Source organism: Pelecanus crispus, chromosome 15, assembly GCF_030463565.1.
Source record: "Pelecanus crispus isolate bPelCri1 chromosome 15, bPelCri1.pri, whole genome shotgun sequence".
In the NCBI taxonomy this organism is placed as follows: Eukaryota; Metazoa; Chordata; class Aves; order Pelecaniformes; family Pelecanidae; genus Pelecanus; species Pelecanus crispus.
This window is the reverse complement of record NC_134657.1, coordinates 8625765-8647595: the sequence shown is the minus strand read 5'-3', so window position 1 is coordinate 8647595 and position 21831 is coordinate 8625765. Positions and strand designations below refer to the sequence as shown.

Genomic DNA, 21831 nt, shown 5'->3' with positions numbered 1-21831 from the left:
TTTAGCCATTTCTGAATTAAAGTCAGAAGATATTTCCCGTCTGGTTTTAGTAATTCCCTTCTCTCTCCTGTCTCATTCCCACAGATTATGTTTTGAGACAAGGAACAGTCACAGTTCAGTTTAAGTGTGTGCATGTGTACATACATGTGCAGACATATATTTGCATACACAAGAGATGTGTATATATATTTATATATAAACAAACTTGGTTTAAAAAAGCATTGCTTTGGAACATAGTGAGAGCTCTTCTTCAAAGACTGAGACTATGGATTTTCACTGAAATAAACAGGTCCACAATGGAAGATGGACTTTATCTACTACATTATTAATTCATGAAACAACTACACTGCAATTTTGAATATTTCCCAGAGCAGACACTCTCAGAGGCCTCAAGCTCTTCCAAAAAATAAAACAGAACAGGGAGCATGATTCTAAATTCAGCCTCTTTTCATGGACAATTTGTAAGAGCAAAATTTACCTCAGCGATCGTTAACATCACATAGATGTTTACTTATTGTAAGAAGCAACTACTGAAATTAGTAAAGAACATGAGATTTGCACAGAGCAAACCGCAAATGCAAAGAAGTGGTCACACACAAAGGAAGCCAAATTTGAGGCTGGGAAAAGTGTAATTAAAAAAAAAGAAAAGGAGGTCAGATCATTAGGACTGTAAAAATAGAAGTCTCCGATTTCACTTGATTGTTCTATTTCCACAAACTGCTGACAAATTTAACAGGCATCTCCTCTTTTGGAGTGACGATATCAAATACCCTCACAAGCAAGGGAAGGCCAGGAAGCACTAGGCCGTGTGAGGACGCTTTGTGCCTCTCAGGTCCCTGCGTTTTGTTTTGACAGGAATGTAAACATCGCCCTATTCAGTGCTCCCCAGAATTACAGTTTCAGCATAAAGAAGACTTCCGTGTCAGTGTTATAGTCAGTTTGGTTCTTAGGCTGGGATGTAAACACGGCAGGAGAAGCTATATCCATACAAACTGCTTTTGCAACGCTGCAGGCTCCCTCTGGATTCCCCCTCTCCTCGATGGGACTCCCGCTGAGCTGCCCCAGGCTTTGCAGCCGCTGTCTCTCCTGAGCTTGCTTGGCCCTGTTGGCGATGTACCGCACCCTGCTCTGACTGCGAGATGAAGACCTGCGAAGGAGTCCCAGGCTCTCCCCTTCCTCTTCAGATTCAGTTGGATCAAGACTGATAGGGGAAGTGATATCATTTTCCTGCTGAAAGGCTGTCAGCTTCTTCAGCTGCTCGGTCAGTTCATCCTGGGATTTGACTGAGGATCTCAGGCCTGAAGAGCGGCGCTGCTCCCGCATCGATCGAGTGACAAAACTCCTGCTGATGCTACGGTATTTGCTTTCAAAAGTGCACACAATATCATCAGAGGTAAGGTCTCCAAGACTCTTGGATTTTGCCTGGTTATTCCCAACCATATCATGTGCTTTGGATTTGTTAGATGACTGTCTGAGGCTTTCTATGTACAGCCTGCTCCAGGTATGCCTTCTAGGAATGGATGAGAATGCATCTTGAGGGCTCCTGGCAAGCGGACGGGGGCACAATTCATCTGCTGGCAGCTGGCCAGACCTCAGGTTAGGATTGGATTTGCTCTTGCTCACCATTGGCATCTCGTTACCAGACGTTGTAGCAGATCGCGGGCGCATACCCTTTCTTACGGCAAGGGGCTCAAAGTTTTCATGACGGATGCCAAGATCTGGGAGGCTTTTGCGAGCTAGATTGGGTAGAGAGAGATCTATCACAGTGTCATTGGAGGACATGCTGGAAGAAGACGACATGCTGTCGCGATGATTGCTGCAGTCTAGCTTGCTCCAGATCCGGTCATTAACAGTGGCATCGAAGTATACTTCTGCTGCTGGAGACAGGCTACTTGGAATTTTTGTTAAGGCTGAGGAGTCTGACATCTTCGGTCCTTCACTCTTTGACCTTCTTACTAACATGTAAGAGCTCGTCTGAGAAACAGAAACAGGTAGAGCCTGTGCAGCCTGGGCTTTCTGGGAAGTATCTAGAGGCAAAGCTGTCTGTGCGCTGTTAATCCCATTGTTTTGCTGCAACGGAACAGCTGCTGCACCAAGTTTTTGCCCTTTGGATTCAATGGTGCTTTTCATGTCTGTTAATACCCGACCTGGTTGGTCATTTTGCTTCCGGCAGTTTTCAACAGGTTGGCCAGCAGTCTTACCTGCTGCCGCTACCAGCCAGGCTTTTTGAGGATGCGCTGCCAATCCATGCTGATCTTCAGCTTTACTGCATGCCTGTGTCCAACCATTTTCTTCTTTGACACATCCTGCCATGCTTGTCCTCTCATCTTCTTGGACTACTAAACTTGTGTCAGCTGCTCTTGTGACTACCTGCACTTGGTCTTCTGCAGCCAGAGTTGTTCTTTGTTCTCTACTGAGTAGAGATTCTTGAGGCTGGTTGGATGTGCTGCCTACTTCTGATCGAGACTCGGTGGAATGATCAGACACAGAGCCTTCTTCAGAATCACTGTAAGGAGTAACGGGTAGAGGGAAGAACAGGCTGGCGTGATGGTTTTCATTGGCAATAACAGGCTCTTCAGTGATAGTCTCTAGGCTGCATAACGAAGTGACTGACCTCTGCATTGAGAAATGGCAGACATCTATTTGGGAGACATGGAAAGAAAGAAAAAGAAAGAAACAAGAAAAACAGAGATACAGGGTTAATTAGCTATTACAAATTGCAGTTGAGCTGAAGATTTATTCTTTATGTGTTATCATTTTGGTTTTAAGGTGGTAGTTGCATTTATTAATCATGATTTTTGAAATAACTTCTTATTTCAAATGCCCGGCTAAAGGCAGCAAAAATTGCTGCTCATTCAGTTTTAGCCACCCAGAAGCCTTGTTGCTTTCAAAAAAATCTCAGGCCATGCACAGTAGCACCATAATACTTTCCTGATTTTCTTATTCAAACAACTGTACCCATCAATTTCTTTGTGTCCTTTGTGTCCCCTCTCATAAACTAACTTTTCTTCCTCCACCATCCAGCACCACTTGAACTGCTTTTCCTTCCTTCCAGCACTCAAACATGTCAGTATATCAGATCATAATCAGACCACGTATAATAATCAGAACACCACTGCCCAACCAACAGATACGATCCCGATGATCAGTTACACAGAAGAGAAGCAGCACAGGACTTCTGGAGCAGATTACAAATAAAATTATCTGTATGCATACAATGGAATGTAGTCAATGGGCCTTTTAAAAACAAAACAAAAAGTTTTCCTAAAAAAGTCTATAATTTCTTTTTCAAAAAAGCTATACAGACGCATGGTTCATGAACACCAGGCTGCCAGTACAATCCTGAAGAATCACTACAGCCACCAATTCCCTGAAGAAAATGCTCTGTCCGTCTGCAATGTTTATAATCCGTACCCTAAGAGCCAAAGCAATCACGCCAAAAGGACTATTTCCCCCACGTCCAAACCACGATGCAAACATGCACTCGAGAACTAGCAAAGCACCACTGAGCCGGACAACAACCTTAATGTAGGAGCAGATAGTTGTAAGGCAGGAAACAAACAAAAACCAGGACTACAGGCAACAAGGTGCTTGAATGAGTGACACTCAGCAGACAGTTACCTTTGACTTGCTTGTCCTTTCAGTTCTTTACTAGAGAGAGGGAGTGCGCATGTAGAATAATAGGACAGAACAGAGGAAAAATCCAGTTAATGTAGGGAAGGCAGGTGCAGATAACAGGATAAATTAGTGCTGAGGGAGGGAAGGGAAACAGACAGAAATATTCACACATTTTTGTAGGATCCTAAGAATTTCCGACCAACCAGAGCACTCAACGGAATCCATAAATGGACAGGTATTAAGACTATTATTTTGTCGCAAGAGAATAAAAGGCAATTTTTGCTATTCAGGAAACGCACTCCACTGGACTGGGGAATGGAAGCTAGCCTCCTCTTCTCCAAAGCCCTTTCCTAATGCTATGGAAAAAAAAAAATCTATGTTACCAAAAAATGCCAAGGAAATATCGGGCCTTTCCTTTCCACACCAGTATTTTCAATCCAGCGTAGCGACAAGAAGCTTAACAATGGGAAGAGCTGTTCAATGGCCTGCATTACATGAGTTGGGAGTGTTAAAAGGGAAGAAGGCACGAGTGCCCGTAAGCAAAATCCACCATTCACAGCACAGCCGAGGAGTCCAGAGCTGATCAGACTAACCAGCTCTCCTTCTCCCCATCCAGGCTAGGCCATCAGCATGGATTAAGGCAGACTTACAAGGCAAAATACTGGAAATCGCCATGCTGTTGCCATAAAGGGGACAACTAGAGACTATAGTTTCCTGTCTCATCCTTGTGGCACTTCCCGTCAACAGAATGTTAATTATGAAATGCAGCCATATTAGGCTAACGTTATTGGTTTCCTTGGATTCTTGGCCCAAGGCACTAAAATAGCGGGCGGATGGGGAAAGCATGCTGTTTGTGCAAACACAGTGTTTGTCACTGGACCATCAGCATCCAGTCCAAGTGAGTATTTCACCATTTTAAAGGTTTGCCGATTCCATGCTTGAGAAGTCAGATGGATTTAATCAAATTTCAAGCACATCACAATATTTATTTAGTGACTTGGGGGGCTGGCAGGGGAGCTGGCACTGCTAATGGGAAATGGTTTCATATGTCACACTACTCAGAGCTTATGAAAAGCCTAATGCCAATAATTTAGGCATAGAAAGAGTTCTGCTGCTTTGGATTAATGTCAAGTCACGGGAACCGTCAAACTTCTTCCCTCCCCCTCCCATTGTCCTGGTATTTTTCTAAAAGCTCAAAGCAGATACTGGAAAAAAGATCTAAAAAAAAGAATAAAAAAAGAGAAATAAAGAAAAATTTTAGACACCCAACCAGATTAAATTGATCAAAGAAGTATTTTAAATTTCTGTATGAGGCTTTCAAAGAAGCCCACTATAGGTGGGCAGTCAGAATCTATTACTAAAAAAGGGATTGCATCTTAAGAAGCAACAAAGTCACTTAACTGTTCCTGAAAATGTAACCATCAATGTCCAAATTCCTTGGACAATTAAGGGGAAGGGGGAGGGGTTTGAAGAGAAGCTCTTGTAGTCCTAGACAAAAGCTGTTATTTCTTTACTTCCTCTTCACAATTCTATGAAACAGAGAAAATCTTGTCAAAATCTCTCCCCTTCCCTCCCCTCCCTGCCAAATGAGGAGAAAAAAAAGCCAGTTTCTGTATTAAAGTATAATATTGATTGCCTCTGTTCCTATTTTCCATCTTTACAAACATACAGTTCATGAGTAAAGATACAGTCACATGATCCCAGGGACCACATGCGTATTCCTGGCTTGAAGCAACTAGAAAATGCTGTAGCTTAAGCAGCCTTCCTTTAAATGGACACATTTTACTCTACAGCTGGGAAATGCTAACAGTCCGCCTAGCTTGGCTGATGTCAAGTAACATCAGGTCACATACCTTGCTGCTTTATGCTATGCAACTGTGCCCTCAGGTCACAGTCAAATCATATACATAACATTAAGGACATCTATAAATGCTTGCATACTGGGGAGTCGTACATTTAGAACCAGAACGGTCTGCTGTGTTCATAAAGGGTGATCTCCTGAATAACCCAGACCAGAGGATTCCATCCAGTAATCCCTCAATTGATGGCAGTACTTTTGCAAGTACTTTGAGGAAGGAACTGGTTTTATTGTTAGCAGAGTGCACACGAGATATCATTTCTGATGTGGTTATCCCCCAGTGAAAGACAAATACTGATAATGGAAATATGGTTTGTTAATATGGTTTTCCCATATTCAGTCTCTACTTAATGCTCTGGTTTGGATCTTAAAATTTACTTAGTATCATACCACACTCGCTAAAACAAACCAAGGAAACAAAAACCCCTGAACAAACAATCCAAACGTTCATGGACTACGGACAGTTTTACTACTGCAGATGGTTAGCTAGGCATGGAAAAGACTGATCTAAACCAGACACGTCTAGGAAAAAAAATAAAATAAAAATATTTATGCAGACTTTTTTTCTGTCATGGCCAAAAATAAAGAAAAAGAGCTCTTGATAGCAAAACAACATACAGGAGCTTCTAAGTAAAGATGCTATGCAGAAGCTGAGACAATGATGTGGTCTAAGGTGGAGAAGGGTGAAGAAAATCTGGTCTTACCAGTAAAGAATATAGGGGATTTACTTCGAATTTCCTCCAATTTTTGAACGAACAAGGCGTTCATTTCCCTCTGTAGGGTGCCCACTTGCCTTCGAGAAGTTTCAGACCAGCGCTTGGGGAATTCTGGGCTTCCAAGGCTTTCTAGACTGCTGGAGTTGGAGGATATAGAGCCATTGCTGGCTGCAACCAAGTTGACAGTGCTTCCATACTTGCCACCTGATTGGGACTGCCACCGCTGCCGGGAATGAGCCTGTATTCCGTGACATTTAGATTCAACATTTTTCTTCCCTGGGGTCACAAAAGACTGGGTGCTCCTTGTTAGATCATCGGCAGTTCCAGGGCTGCTGCAAGACTGCAAATCTGATTGCCGCCTGGGCTGGCCTTTAACACCCCAGTTTTTTAGCTCTAACCTCTCTTCTCCAGTTATACTGCTATACTGATCATGGTGAAGTATATCTTTAGCAATAGGCCTGGTAGGATGGTCGCTCCACTTGCATTCTAGATCTGGGCTTTCTTTGGAACCAATCATGCACTTCATGCAATTGGTGGCCACTCCGATCCTACCAGAGCTGTTGATGGCACAGCGTGCAAAGACGCTTTGCTTCTCGCTCTGCTGCTCCCGAAGCCGGACCCTGTTAGACCTCTGTATGGGTTCACTGAAAGCAGCACCCCCTTGAGCACAAGTTTGGCTTTTGGCTTTACGAGAACTATGGGCCTTACCTTTCAACCCCTTGCCATGTACCTCCCCGCTGGCACCATCTCTGGGAGCTGGTGACAGAGAAGCACTTTCTGGCTCTTGCTCAAAGCGAGGTTGCGAGGCAGCTTCCACTTCATGCTCTTCACCGGCCCCTTCAGAGCTGTTGTCTTTTGTGTCAAGAGCAATTTCAGGAAAGCCCTTCTTGTTCTTCTTCTGGCTTTTGGTGGGTGCACTGGCTGTCCGTCTCAAGATGTGGCTGCTAAAGGAATGTTTGCGATGGAGCTGACCAGCAGCATGACTGTCCAGAGAGGCCTGCTTTGGATTTCTGAGAAACAGGCCTTTTAGACCTAGAGCTTGTTTGGCCTGGAAAATTAAAAAAAAAAAAGTCCTTAATAGAAAATGCAAGTCTCTTCTTCTGGGCACAGGAACTCATGTACAAACGATCAGTTCACATATGCACACACATACAGAGTCTCCTGCCGTATTCCTATCATTAGCTTGAGAACGAAACAAGAAATAGGACAGAGATTAAAAATGAAAAAAATCAGTAACAGCAGCTTTGCAAAAGTTCACATCTTTTTTTGTTCAACTCATCTTTTAGATAAAATTTTCCAGCCGGGCTTATCTCTGTATTTGTCATAATTTTCTTACCAGCATATAGCTACTTACAACATAAACAGAAACATTAGATATTGAAAAGAAAAAGAAAGAAAAGGAAATACTTCAGTCTACAAGGATCTAATTCTGAAAGCTGAAGACTTTCTCTGTGTGTTAAAAGCCGCAAAGCTCGAGATATTCATAATGCCACACATTTCAGACTCTTTCAGACTGAAGTCAGAGTGCTTCCCTTTTAGCAATACAGCTTTCTGGGGTTTTGGTGTTTGGTTTCAGTTCTGGGTTTTTTTAAACACAGAGCTCTGTGAGGTATGGGTCAGTTTTCCAACACAATGTGCACATTTAAAACAATTCTGTCCCAACAGTTTAATGACATGGATATACTGCAGAACCTGGAGGAGGCATAGGAAATCAATTCACTACAGGAATCCAAGGATAAGTGGAGACTTGCAGATTTGTTGCAAACTTAAGTCTTTTCTTTAAAGAATGTGTGCTACGACCTAGTTGCCATTACTGAAACTTGGTGGGACAAATCCCATGACTGGAGCGCGCTATTGATGGCTACAGGCTGTTCAGAAGGGAGGGGCGGATGCGTTGCCCTCTACATCAAGAAACGGGCACTTCCAGTACTTCAAGGGGACATAAAGAAAGATGGGGACAAACTATTAGCAGGGCCCGTTACAATAGGACAAGGTGTAATGGCTTAAACTAAAAGAGGGTAGATTTAGACTAGATATAAGGAGGAAATTTTTTACAATGAGGGCGGTGAAACACTGGCACGGGTTGCCCAGATTGGTGGTAGATGCCCCATCCCTGGAAACATTCCAGGTTGGGTTGGACGGGGCTCTGAGCACCCTGGTCTGGTTGAAGATGGCCCTGCTCGCTGCAGGGGGTGGGCTGGAGGACCTTTAAAGGTCCCTTCCAACTCAAATTATTCTATGATTCTGCTTGGAAATGAACATAAATCTACTCCTGAGCATTTATGTGATAATTATAGAAAATGTAAGTGAACCCCCAGACCCCCCTTAAGTTAAGGTGCAAGTCTCCTAGACTCCCGAAGTCATCAACTAGAATAGCAGGACTTCTCCAAGGGCAACGTGGAACAGCTAAAGTAGGTTCTGGCTCTGAACCACCTCTGAAAGGACCACCACCGATTATAAAGGGAGAGTCCAGAGACCAGCCTGCTAATCTGGGCACCCAAAGCGTACGTATTTAAAGTATGTGGTGTAAACGCTTCCTCTGAATGGCCACACAGGAATAAGCACAACCTAGCTTCTGCACTGTGCATTCACGTTCTAGCAAACTGGGCTCTACTAGGAAATCCTGCACAAGGCTTCTGCATCACACCATAATAAAAATAAAGCAACAAATGCTGCAAGCTTATGTTATCTTAAAGTGTCATTACTAGCTTTGGGGCCTTGCCCAAGTTAAGTCCAGCTGGAAAATGCACTAATTAAAAAAAAACCAAACAAAAAACCCCCAAACCAAACCAAAAAAACCCCATATTTTTCAATAAAATAAATCACTGGCAATTTTGTAGACTTAAACACCTTAGGACAGGGCCAGTTCGAATTGCTGGTGATTTCAGTTAAATTGGAAACACAGAGCTGAATTATCCGCCTTGTGCAGAACATTATACTTGGGCAGAACTGGATGTCAGATGCTGTCAAACCTCATTTTTCCTGTCTCTTAAACTGGAAATAGTGACTGGCACTTACACTTTAGACAAGAAATTTGTGGCATGGAACAGAGGTGCCAGCTCTGTAACAAAACTGAATGTTCTGAGTAAATGAGAAGAAGAAACTGGAAAAAAAAACCCAACCCCCAAAACAAGCTATATAAGTAGTGGTAATTTTTAAAAGTTACTTTAAAACCATTTTAATTTTACGGGTCTTGCAACATGAGGTGTTTACAGAATTTAGCTGATAGTGAACTCTTAAGCTAAAGAATATTCTTGACTTAAAACAGAAGATGATAAATCAGATGTTCAAATGGAGATTTACATTCTCTAGGAACTGCTGGGAAATAAACAGTGGACGTAAGAGTATCATATTTTTTCAGTATAAAGGAGATCTACAGTTCAATTGAATTGAGCACTGTCGTGAATAGCAGTTGAACTATACGCATGACAAATGATCGCCAAATCTTTTGCTTTCTACCTGTGTGATTACATTTTGATAATTTCCTACCATACAATACTTATCCAAAGACACTCATGTATGTTTTCGTCGCTGAAGAAACACACTATAAACAAGCGGAGTTAGTCAGGGTGATAATACAGTACTTCACACACTTCAATACTTATTTAAGCATTAAACATATATATTCACCATCACAAATCTCCTACCATCATACAATTGATTTACATTTCAGTGAAGCAGAGTTTCAGCATTCCTGTAAACATTCCAGGTGTACTTGCCAACTTTTACAGCGATAGGCTGATGCCTGATGAAGAGTATGTTGCTTTAGCTCTGTATGCAAAGCCTCATACACATAAATCACTTAAAGCAGAGAAAGAGGTATTTCCCTTCTAATCTACTTCTCCTCCTTTGTTCCCTTTGTTTCCCAGTCAGATTAGACTCTCTTTAGTAGCTGTAGCATAAAGAATGAATAAAAATAGAGTACATAAGCCAATGATTTGAACTGCATTGCAAGAAAGCCATAATAAAATCTGATCAGCATCCATGCTTGTTGGCACTTGCTGTCAGTTCAATTTTTACCCTGTGATGTCAAGTGAGGTCACATTTCTGCAGTGCCAAACTGTGGCACAGAAATGTCTCATTTCAATTACAATGGTCTATCATTCACCCCAAAATATTCGTGTGCATGCTCACGCACTTTCAATTTTGCTTTGCAGGACTTAATGGACAGATATTAGCTGCACTGTACAGTAAGCCTGGGTTAAAAGCTGCTTTTATTCATAAATGTCCTGCACAATCTGGCATATGGGATGAAGGTTTATTTGTCTGACACAAAGCCCAGTGAAAGTATTCAGAATATTATTTTTATAATTGACTGAAGTTTTGTTACCACATGCCAAGATCCAGTGTGAGGAGATGATGCTTAAAAAGAGACCTAAAATGGCCTTAAAAGTATATGCAGGATAAGATAAAGAAGGTGGGGATTGATTTTTCCCATACAAGGCAAAGAAAATTTAATTTAATTATTAATAATCCTTCTCTGAAAGCCAGACTATTGAACAGTCTGCTTGGATCATTATGGGTTCCCTTTCACTAGAAAGCTTCAAAATGAGATTATGCATTTGCTACGGAGTGAAGGGAAAAAAGCATTCTGCTCCAATGGAGACAAGTTGGCAAGTACATGAATTTACTGCTATAAAAGTCAGACAATATAAATATTTGCAAAACCCAGAAAAAACTGTCATACATACACACACACAAATAATATCCAACAAATGTAAAAGAAAAGCACTGATGGAATGGGTGACGCGCAGTGCAGGGCCCCAGGTATCACTCTAGCTTATTTGGTGGATCTGTGTTAAGCTAGCCACTATTGCTTGAATCAAGGGAGTGATTCAAGAACCCAAGGACAAATCTGGTTAACTTAGAGAAAAGTTTAAAAAAAGGGGGTGGGGGGGGTGGGGGGTGGGGAAGAGAGCCATTTTGACGGAGATCCAGAACATGTGCTTTCAGCTTCTAGCTCTTACAGGGCTATTTCATTCTTTAAAGCAGATTTGAAAAACAGCACAAGAGGCTTTCCCACAATTTAGCAAACGATTCGCTGTTAATGTTCTTTTCCATGTGAAAGAAGTGGTTTGAATTATAGTACACCAGAGAAAAGGCAGCAGAGGTAGAGACTCAAAGAAGAGAGAAAGGGAGGGGATGGAGGGACTTTTATCCTGGATCTGCTTCACTCATGGAGGGCTCTCTGGCTGATCAATGACCCAACAGAACTGACCAAGTCAAATGTCGCAATTCATGTTACATGAGTTGAAGACTTTCAAAATGCTGGTAAGGAAACATTGATGCTAATGAAGCAACTAGTTAGAGGCATGCAGGGGTGTGGCGGTGGTCACTACACCTCCCTGAGACAGGAGGGGGTACCTTCAAGGCGTCTAAAAACGCTCTGCTTCTAAAAGTAGACTTTTTTGACATAGAGAAGCCCACTGAAATCACAAACAGACAGAGTAATAGCAAAATAACAGTGAGGGAGGATCTCAGAGATATGCACATCTAGAAAACCACATTAAATTCTGCAATACATGAATAGACTACAGAAGAGACAAAGAAAAAGAAAAACATCTCCAGGAAATAGTGCAAGCTAAACAAGATTTCAGTTAAACACAAGTTAAGGTGAAAAAAAAAAAATCTAAGACTCTGCTTTAGTAATACCAAGCTACTGAGTGGGTGGAATATCTACAAGCCCCCAAATGTTAATGCTTGCATTAGAATATCTGGATTAATAAAGGATGGGTAAAACCAGGCTGATAACTGGTGATTTTTCTGCCCATAATTAAGAGAGGGGAAACAGAGAAATAATTCTACTTTTAACAGAACTCTGTTAACTGCAAAATCAAAGCAGAACATGATTCACAGAGACCAAAACGGCATGGGCTGTGTAATAATTTTTCCGTATTTTTGGTAATTTTTATTAAAAATTATAAATTAAAAACACCCCCCACATACAAATTTTCCTTCCAGATCCTTGTATTTTAACCATGTCAGTGCACAGCAACAGCATCTTGACACCAGCAAGCCCAAAGAGACTTCAAAGATAGTAAGAAGCAATAAGGGACGTCTAACAGACTTAGAACATCAAAAGGGAATAAAGCAACCAAAAAAACAAATCAGTGCAGTAGATTGGAAGCTAGTGGATAAGGACAGGGAGGAGACACCATGACACACAAGGGTCTTTCAGTTGTTTAAAACACTTACCAAGAAAATCTAATGTTCTCAGAATAGCTGCCAAAGTTTAAATGAGCATGTTGCCCTACTGCAAATTATAACTATCACCAGCCAGTTACTCAAGAAGCAGCCAATAAGGGCAAATAATTATGAAAGGCTAAGTAAAGTAAGGATTGAAAGAGAGATAATGCCTTGCAGTATTACCGAAGAAGATTTGAGGTGAAAGCTCTTAAAACATTCACAAAGACTCTGAACATTGTCCCTTTCATGAACCGCTGCTATCCAGAGCAGGGACTTGGAAGCTGATGAAGTTAACTAATCAGTGATTAAGGCAGGCAGACCCAGTTTGTCTTTTTTTCCCATTTGCCAGTGGATACTAAGCTACAGACTTTGAATTCCAGTGAAGGATACTGAAATATTTGCAATCCTTACAATAGTACTGAGAGAGCAGTGCAGAGGACATCACCTGAAAGTAGCAAACAACTGGAGCACCATGAACACACACAACACTGGGAAGAGGAGGAGAATCTGCCTATTCTCCATCATTTTGACTAAGAACAGAACAGAAAAGAAGAATTGACAGAAGGGATGAGCAGGGCTGGCCAGGGCAGCCATCTCCTCTGCTGGAGGCATACAGCAAAGAGATGCCTGCTTCCGTTAAAGGACACAGGCGAGGGATGCAGTCACTAATCAGATCGATTCAATTCCCGCTGGCCTCATGGCCAAGGCTGAGCTATCCGACTTTCTTGTTACAGTCATGGAGAGTGTGGTAGAACTACTCAAGAAAGAGCAATAGATCTGAACACAGGAACTCCAAAGAAGTTCATGACAAAATTCAAAGCTGTTGAATCTGTGCCAACGCATCCATCCAGCACGTGTCTGTAAGGTTACTGAGACAATTGCATCCCTACCCGCAGTCAAAACGGGCATGACTTATGTCCTGTACAGTTCTCTTGAACCTGAAAATATAGTCAGGAAAGATCATAGCATTGAAATGTTCAGCCTGCCATCACTTTTCCCTGAAGCTTGGGACTAAATGACCTTTTCACCATGACCTGGGTGCTAGCCTTTTATCTGTGACAGGCCCTGCGCTCCAAAACGAAACACTGCTCATCTGCTCTGTCCTGCTCAGACCAACACCAACCACCCTCTTTCACCTAAATCTTCAAGTCTCTTGCTCAACAGAGCTAAATTCAAACAGATTCATAATGCCATCTCAGGGAGTTTCAGGCAAGACTCCAAGTCCTGTCAGGATGAAGCTATACCTGCCGAAAGGTTTTGCATTAGACATCAAATAAAAAAAGCATGAACTGAGCTAAAATGTTTCAAGTGACATTCTTTCCAGAAACAGCCCTTCTTCCTATAAATACAGAATGAAGCTTTCCTGGGATTTATCTCTGTTTCATCCTACAAAAGTCTGGATTAAAATCTAGCAGTTTAAAAAGCTAGTTTCCTCTTTAACAATTGTTTTAGTTCCTCTTACATGAACCACATGAAAGGGAACTCAGAATTCCCAGCCTATTCAATGCTGCCTCCTGCTGTCATGGTGCTGAGGTTGCAGCTTGCTTCTACAGAAAGCTCAGCCCGTCATTGCGAGTGGATATAAGCTGGTTTTGAGATTCTCAACGCAGTGTACGATACTTAGCTACCTGAATTCCATTGAAATTACTGCCATAGAAGAAACTAAATCCGGTGCACTGCAAGGAAAGAATCTATCTCATTTTCAGCTGGCCTAGGAAAAGTTTGAAGTTAGGGTTTTACTTTCAGCTTGGAGTTACTAATGTGAATTTAGATATAGCACCCAGATAGTTGTAGTTTTCCTGCATGTGAAGCAAACACACTCTTAATAACAGATGAGCAATGAAAATAAGGCCAACAACCTATTTTGTCTTATTTCCAACAACCATCTTTCCTCTGCATTTTAAGTGTTATTATGGAAAAACCCCAAAGCAAGTAACCCTTCGGAATTTAATTAAATTTAAAATGTGAAAGCATCAGGCAGACAGACCCTTTAGAGAATAAGCTTTGCAGGCAACAAGGTGTATAACCTTTTGTTCAGCAAGGTGCACTTACGGTATTGGACACAACCACACTTACTTATAGAAATGTGTGCATGCTGCAATAAAATAACCTTCCCTTATGGCTCCCTCAAAAAGGCGCTGCAAGAATCTCTTTTTATACCTTTCCCTACGATTTGCCTTTATCTCCATGTATATTCAGAAAAATCTCAGGCTATCGTGACAATCACAGAGATGAAGTTTACTCTCGTAGAACAAGTATATTAGCTTTGGACCTTCACCCAGTGGTCTTCCCTAGTGTGATACAAAATCCTGTCAGTTCAGGTACGTATGCAAGCTGTATCGTACGACACGGAAGGCACTCACCTTACCACAGATGTCATTAACAGCCACATGAACAAAGATGGATGCCTCTTCTATACCTTCCAGGTACACATGTCGGTAACCTGAAATGGAGTGAACAAAGCTGACGTGGAGTTGAAACAGATGACAGGAAGAGCATCTAGAGACTCTCCTTTTGTAAACAGCAAAAGAAATTAAGCATTTTTTTCCCAGCTCCTCCCCACAATAAGCATCCAGGCTTATGCATCACCTAGCCACACTCAGTTATGTAAGAGTCACACCACTTACAAACTTAACTACCATTTCTCCTTGTACCTTTTATTTTATAAAAAAAGCCGCGTCCTGTTTTTTCCAATGTCCATTATTGCTGCTGTCAATCAGTGACTTAAACTGGACTACATTCTCTCTTGGGGACTTACAGTCCATTATTAACACGCAAACTTTTCAACCAAGTTCATTTTATTGAGACTGGATGTTTGTTTTCAATCTTAAACACAAACTTTTTTCTTTACTTTGAAAGAAAAGAAAAATATACACAGAAGAAGCTTTAATGTGAAAGAAGACTGAATTGAAAACAGAAATAGAAAACTGACAGAAAATGGCATTTAATAACCTGGATCCCATCATTAGAATAGGTAACTACCTGTTCTACATTAAACTATTGCTGATAGTAATAAGACCAAAACTCTAGTGTCTTTCAAAAACTGGTGTGAACAAAATGGAGGAAAAAGCAGTATGAGAGAACACAAGTAAAGATTCTGTATGGTAGTCTTTCAAGCCCACAATATTTAGCCATCCTGCTTAACAATCTTACCCATTTTTTGAAAATCTAGTCCCATATAGTTAATTGATTTAGTCTTCATCATCATGTAAGTCAGTAGTGGACCAAGACAGAGATTTCAGGGTCCAAACTCCCAGTCTCTTGTTCTAACTAGAAATTTCTGCAGCAGACACATGCACACACATTAATGCAGCATTTGCAGCTTCAGTTATCACAGCAAAAAGTTCTAGCCAACTGATTTGGGATTTCACCATTTCTGTCTTACCTGGCATCATACTGCTGAAAGCTATTGTTCTCTGTCCAATAAAATCACGCCCAATTGGATCGTGATCCCACACAAGGAACCGAACCAGTGCAATCTCTGGCATGTGTACTGTGAACACCAATGTTTCCTCCCACATTGGGTTAAAACCTTGGAATGAAGGAATCAACTTTTAGATATTTCATTTACAAGATGCAAGAAGAAAGAAGACTGCCTACATAAGGAATGCCAATACTGCTATGTCATTCTAATTTTCCTAACAGTTTGATCACTGTTCTTGGAAAAACCAGTACTCCCACTCACTTCAGCAGGAGACACAATAGCACAAGAATTTGCAAGAACCAGAGTTGGATCTTACTTAAATTTGGCCCTACTTTCAGCAGGTGTTTGGTCAACCTGACTTCCTTCTGACCACAGCAAGCTCAAAATATCCTTCTCTCATACACAATGAGAAGTCAGACAAATGACTTGTTTTACACCAAGACCTTCACAACATTATACCAACTCAGTCGAACGATTCAAGACCCAAGTGTGATTAACATCAAGAACGCTTAAATCAATTTTTCAGTGCTTTGCCATAATAGGCACCAAATTTCATCTACTCGTATCTATATGAACAAAACTTGCCTGAAAGAGGATGTTTCAGCCATAAAAAACCATGAGACCGACATAATCTTACCATTATCATCAACTACTCTAGTTTGTTCTTTGAAGCAATCAACAGGTAAGCCTATAACTTCTACTTCAACAAACGGATCTATGATCTGGAAAACAGAAAGTAACAAATATTGAAAAGAAAGAGTGACAAAGATGAAATTCAAGCACGTGGCTTTTACGATGTGGGCATTGTATGTTATGGTCTTAATAATGATTGGTTCTGAGCCCTTCTGTAATAGATTATTATGCTGATGAAAGATCTCTGGCTAAATCATCTAAAAGCATAATTTAGAATAATCATGTTGTATGCATTTGTGATCATTTCCCCATTCTATTCTATTTCTCTGTTCTAAAATGAACTTCAAACACTGGTCTGCATATGAACATTTTCTAATTCAGTGGATACTTGAGTAAAAGCTTTAAAATTTATTCAAAACAGATGCAGCGACATTAAAAAATATCCCAACAAGAATCATCTGTTAAAAGTCTCAGTGTCATCACGGCACAATTGACAAGGCAATGGTCAAAACAAACGGGAGATGTGAGTTCTACCTCTGGCCTATTGGTAAACGTCTCCTATTACTACCTTCCACTTCTGGAAGAAAGTCTGCTTAAAATGTAAGTTTGAGAAACTAGAGCATGTCTATGGTTGCTGTAATTACCTAAGGCTAGGAAGCCTTTGACTCTGTTGAGACCGCTCTTAAATGAGAACCTCAACTGAATTACAAGTTCCCTGGAGGCCACAGTGGGAAGGACATTCTGGGGATCACAGAGGAGGACCATCCTGGCACAGAGTCTTTACATTCTACTAGGTAGCCACAGAGATAATCCTGTAATTGGCCTGAATCTCTACACTTTTTATTTAGTGTTTAAGAACCTCTTGTGTCCTCTGAAAGGATGACAAGTTTTGACAGAGTTAAGTCTCAGGGTGACACCTCTATCCCTGTTCACGAGGAGGGGGAAAAGGCAGGTAGCTTTAAAAGATTAATCTGTGTTCCAGCCTGTGATGTGGCTCATATAAAAACCTACGCTGGACCCATTCAATTATATGTCATTTGAAACAGCAACCTGATACTCAAATCCACCATCCATCTCCCAGTAAGTAAATAACACTGAAGACAAGAGTAGCTATAATCAACTATTAGATTTTTGGAAAGTTTGTTACTGCTTTCAGATATCAAGAATGTAAACAGCCAACGTGATCTCAGCAAGAATGAAGAATCTTCCCGATGCTTAGGAGAACACGATGTTCCTTGTGCCAGTGTCCCTACAGAATGCTTTACCACTAAAGAAAAATCAGATGTGTTATGTCTGCTTTTTGTTACTCTCTGAAAGACACCTCATCCTCAGTAGGAAAGACTACACAGTGTATTTGTCAAACATCTTATCTTGTTTGCCTAGCTGTATTCTACAAAATCTTTTTCATAACATAGAGTGGTCACCACAATAAAGGTCTGATTTTTCTCTGGTATAATTATATGCAAAGGAAACATATAAAATGAAACATGGAATTTTAAACACCACCTAACTTACTATAGCTTTCAACAGGGCTTTTATTTCTGAGGGCATGTAGTAGGCTTATGTAGCGTAGATACCTGACTTAGCTCAGACACTGACAGCAATCAAATCAGGGAGCACCAGAAATTGGGTAGGATGAGCCAGCCTACAAGTACGTGGCTAGAAGTGAAACTAAGCCTTGCTCAGGGTTAAACTAACTGCAGGCTGGGTATCTGGACAGACTGGGTGCAGATCGTTTCTTAAGATTATTTAGGCATTTTATCTTAACTGTTAATTTTCCTATATATTGTTGGCTCCTGACATGGGGAGTAAGTTTGTATGTTTTGCAGGCACTTCTAGAATAATCACTTAAAACATGACTGTTTGCAGCTGTAGGGAACTGGATTCATGGGCTCAGCTAGTTTTCTTCCAAGACTATGTTCTGCACGAGCTAATTCCCCTACTGTTCAGGATAAAATGGAACTCCAACAGATTATTCTTCGTTGCCTGAAATATGAGTGCAATCTGAATTAGGACAAATTCCATGCTGTTGCATATGTGGTATTAATAAAAATAGAAATAAAGAAAGAAATGGAAATTAATGAATTAAAACATAGATAGATTCACTAAACCCTCAGTATGACTTTACTGTGTGTGTTTTTTAGGTTTGATGTAGTCACCTAAAGAGTTCTGTGGAGAAAGAGTATTTAGAAGCTGATTGCAACATTCATATAAAATTCAAGCATGTAAGAACTCATTTGAGAGGTTTGATTCTAATTGCAAAAGGCTAAAAGGAAATTTTAATTCTGACAAAAGTTCATCCTAGCATTCATTAAAGATGTGGATGACAGCAACACCAACAAACAGCACAAGAAATGATGAAACTTTAAAAAGCTGCCAAGAACTTGCAAATCTACCTCCTTTTAGTCTGATATTTCATTAACTGAAGTTGCCAGGGGTTTTATAAAACAAATAAAGGATCACCAAAAAAAACCCCAACCCTTAAAAAACCCCCCAAAACCAAAAAACCATCACACAACAGAAGCCAAAACGAAGGACAGAAAGAAAACATGTAATAATGCTGTGCTATATGGAGGACCGGGAGCAGATTCATGCAAGCAGAGGGAAGGACTCCCAAGTAACTCTGCTTCCCTTGCCTGACAAGCTCAGCAGTTTTCTACATTTATTTTTTTAAAGAGACAGACCCACTTGGCTCTATTTGCAAGGGTGTTTTGGAGGAAGGAAGACGTTCAGAGTACTATGGTGAGCTGAAAGGCATCGTGACGAGCTTATTGGCCCTTTTTTGCTTCTCCTGGAGGCACTGTATTGACAATTGGAGGAAAAACATCCAACCATTGCTGTGATGCTTAGAAGTGAAGAAAAGCACCTAAAGATCTAGGATGCTAATGACCTAATTTATTCATGTGTTATCTCTCCTGACAGATAACTGCGGGAAGTTAAATCCTCATCCTTAGCCCAGCCAATATGGAAATAAACCTTCTCCAACACACAAGAACAATCACTGATTGCCCCATACCTCTCCTCTGTCTCCCAACATGGAATCACGTGGTTTTGGGAGTTGTTGGCCACTGATAATTCTTAGAATCAGCTGTTTCTTCAATTGACCAGGCAGTGGGTCTTCAGAATTTGGATTAAAGACACCTGTAAGAATGAGAAGTCACATAATGTGAAAGAAGTGCAATTTTGGGGATGACTTTAGTTGTAGATACCTTCTGTCTTATTTGCTTCTAGCATCAGAAATGCATTTTTAAACAAACTATAATAAGGACCCTCAACCACTCTTCTCATGCAATAAGTGACCCACTTATTTTGCTCATTTTCCTTACCTTGACACATGCAGTTCGGTTTGAGGACATAGCCACAATTCCCATTGGCACTAAATTTGGCCCGGTTCAGTTGCAGCATTCTCCCCTCTGACTGATAGTTTAGTGCAACTATTTAAAAACAAAAAAAAAAAGTGATATTGCTTACTGAGTACGTTAACAACATTCTTGTTTGTAGAACCAAGTTAAAGGAAGGACGCCTAAACATATTTTCACATTTGATTTCTTGGATGAAAAAACTCAGATGTTTTATGAATAAGAGTTCTCTTACATAACATACATCACAGCTTCAGGGAGAGAAGCTCTCCAAAACAGTCTGAACTCTAAAGTCCTCTTGCATTTAAGAAGTTCATTTATTTCCATTTATCAGACAACTACTTGCATGTAAGACACATGTTTGAGATAATCTATCTAGGTAACAGACAGTAACAAGGACGACTCAATTGTCAGTAAAGTTGGATGAGCAGAGAACTCAGAGTATTTTAAGGGGTGATTCTGAAGCTCGTATTAAAACATCCATCCCAAAGTAAAACAGAAATAAACAAATTTTCTTTCTGCTCACCAAGTTGGCAGCCAGCATTCCAGAATGGCTGAGGATTGTAGTTGCTAGAGTCCACGCGATAAGACGACGGGTAGATGCGGGACAACTGATGCTGGTTGAAACGTAGATACTGTGCTGGCTTTTGCTGCAGTATCTGGTGGGCTTTTGTTTCACTGAAAGATGAAACCTGCCAGCTGGAAGAGACTACAAAGCAGAGAGGAGGAGATTAGAGGTAATCTCCTTATTTATAAACATAAACCTTTCAATTTCTTTGTATAGCATTAATTGTTTTCAGCAGACTTGCAACTCAACGTACTTTCAGTTTCAACATCATGGATGCCAACAGACTTTGTGTATTTCACCAGGTCAGAGAGTGCCCTGGACAGCTTCATTGTTTTCTTCTGTCGGTTTATCCTAGAAAGACAAAACAAATTAATTTCCCATTAATTATGGGGTAAATTTTGTCTTTCATATTTAAAACTAAATCAGGGTAAAGAAATATAAGAAGCTTTTCTTCTGCTAAGGAGGTAGTTAATAGTTTTATACCACATAGAGCTTCATTGTCAAAGCCCAGAAGTCGTGGAACCAATGGCATGAAAGTATACAGAGCAAGTAAGAACTGTTCTTACATGTTAATGGCAGACCTAAGCATTCACCTACTGAGATCTGGTGGGGAGGATTCTAAATTGCTTTGACCAAAGGGTGGAATATCTATTCACATATATATTTACTTCTCAAGTCAAGTGCTAACAAAAAAACTTTTTAAATCCCAAAGAAATAGGAAGAAAGTAATGCCCTGATCCTCCTCATTTCCTTCAGGTTATCACTAACAGCTTATCTACTGCCCTCCCAAAAAAAGCTCCAAAGTATCCTACAGAACTGCTTGATCTGATTTCTTACTTTTGAAGCCTGAAGCTTAAGCAACCATTCTGCAAAGGATCTTTGATGTCAGAATTTTTGAAGAGGCAATTTCAAAAGAAAAATCAAAATCATCACCTGAATGTTGATGCAACTTCATTTGGCAAATTATAAAACAATTAAAAAAATCAGCTGGGGACCTGATACACTGCAAATCCACCTTAATGGATTCACTGGGCCACCAGTCAAATGGCCTATATGTCAGCTGGGTAAGATGGTAAGAGCTCAAAACATATACAAGGTCCACTGGACTTTGCTTATTAGTGTGAATGACACCAAGAGATCATTCTGGTGATCTTGTGGCAGACATCGGATCTAACCTTATACCAGATTCCTGTCACGTGCCTGCAGCATTCAACAAATTGCCTTCTAGACCTGGAGCGTATCTATTTAGTGGGTATGTTTATGTAGGTATCTTTTTTAGAAACAAAATTGCCAAATCACTCATTAACAAACCTGCTGTAATGTACAGAGCTCCTGGCTAAATTTCCTTGAGAATCCAAATCATCTTCACCTTCTTCCAGACTTGTTGCCTTTTTCAATTTGCTTCCTTTTTTCTGTGCCACAAGGGAAGAAAACCATAATATCATAACCATCCGATGAACGTTCGAGCA

At 40.7% G+C, this 21831-nt stretch overlaps 1 protein-coding gene across 3 annotated transcripts in view; it reads right to left on the bottom strand.

The window, feature by feature from the left end:
• Positions 1–891: 891 nt before the first annotated feature.
• Positions 892–21831, bottom strand: part of PLCH2 (phospholipase C eta 2) — a 95620-nt gene continuing 74680 nt past the window's right edge. For 2 of the 3 annotated variants that reach the window (XM_075721517.1, XM_075721516.1), the window contains exons 13-22: positions 21674–21774; positions 20616–20713; positions 20321–20503; positions 19762–19869; positions 19452–19576; positions 16440–16524; positions 15764–15910; positions 14742–14821; positions 6181–7240; positions 892–2639 (exon numbers count right to left, since the gene is read on the bottom strand). In XM_075721517.1, the coding sequence (XP_075577632.1) occupies positions 892–2639; positions 6181–7240; positions 14742–14821; positions 15764–15910; positions 16440–16524; positions 19452–19576; positions 19762–19869; positions 20321–20503; positions 20616–20713; positions 21674–21774 (3735 nt within the window). The remainder of the gene's footprint in view (positions 2640–6180; positions 7241–14741; positions 14822–15763; positions 15911–16439; positions 16525–19451; positions 19577–19761; positions 19870–20320; positions 20504–20615; positions 20714–21673; positions 21775–21831) is intronic. The other variant, XM_075721519.1, reaches the window with a different exon arrangement.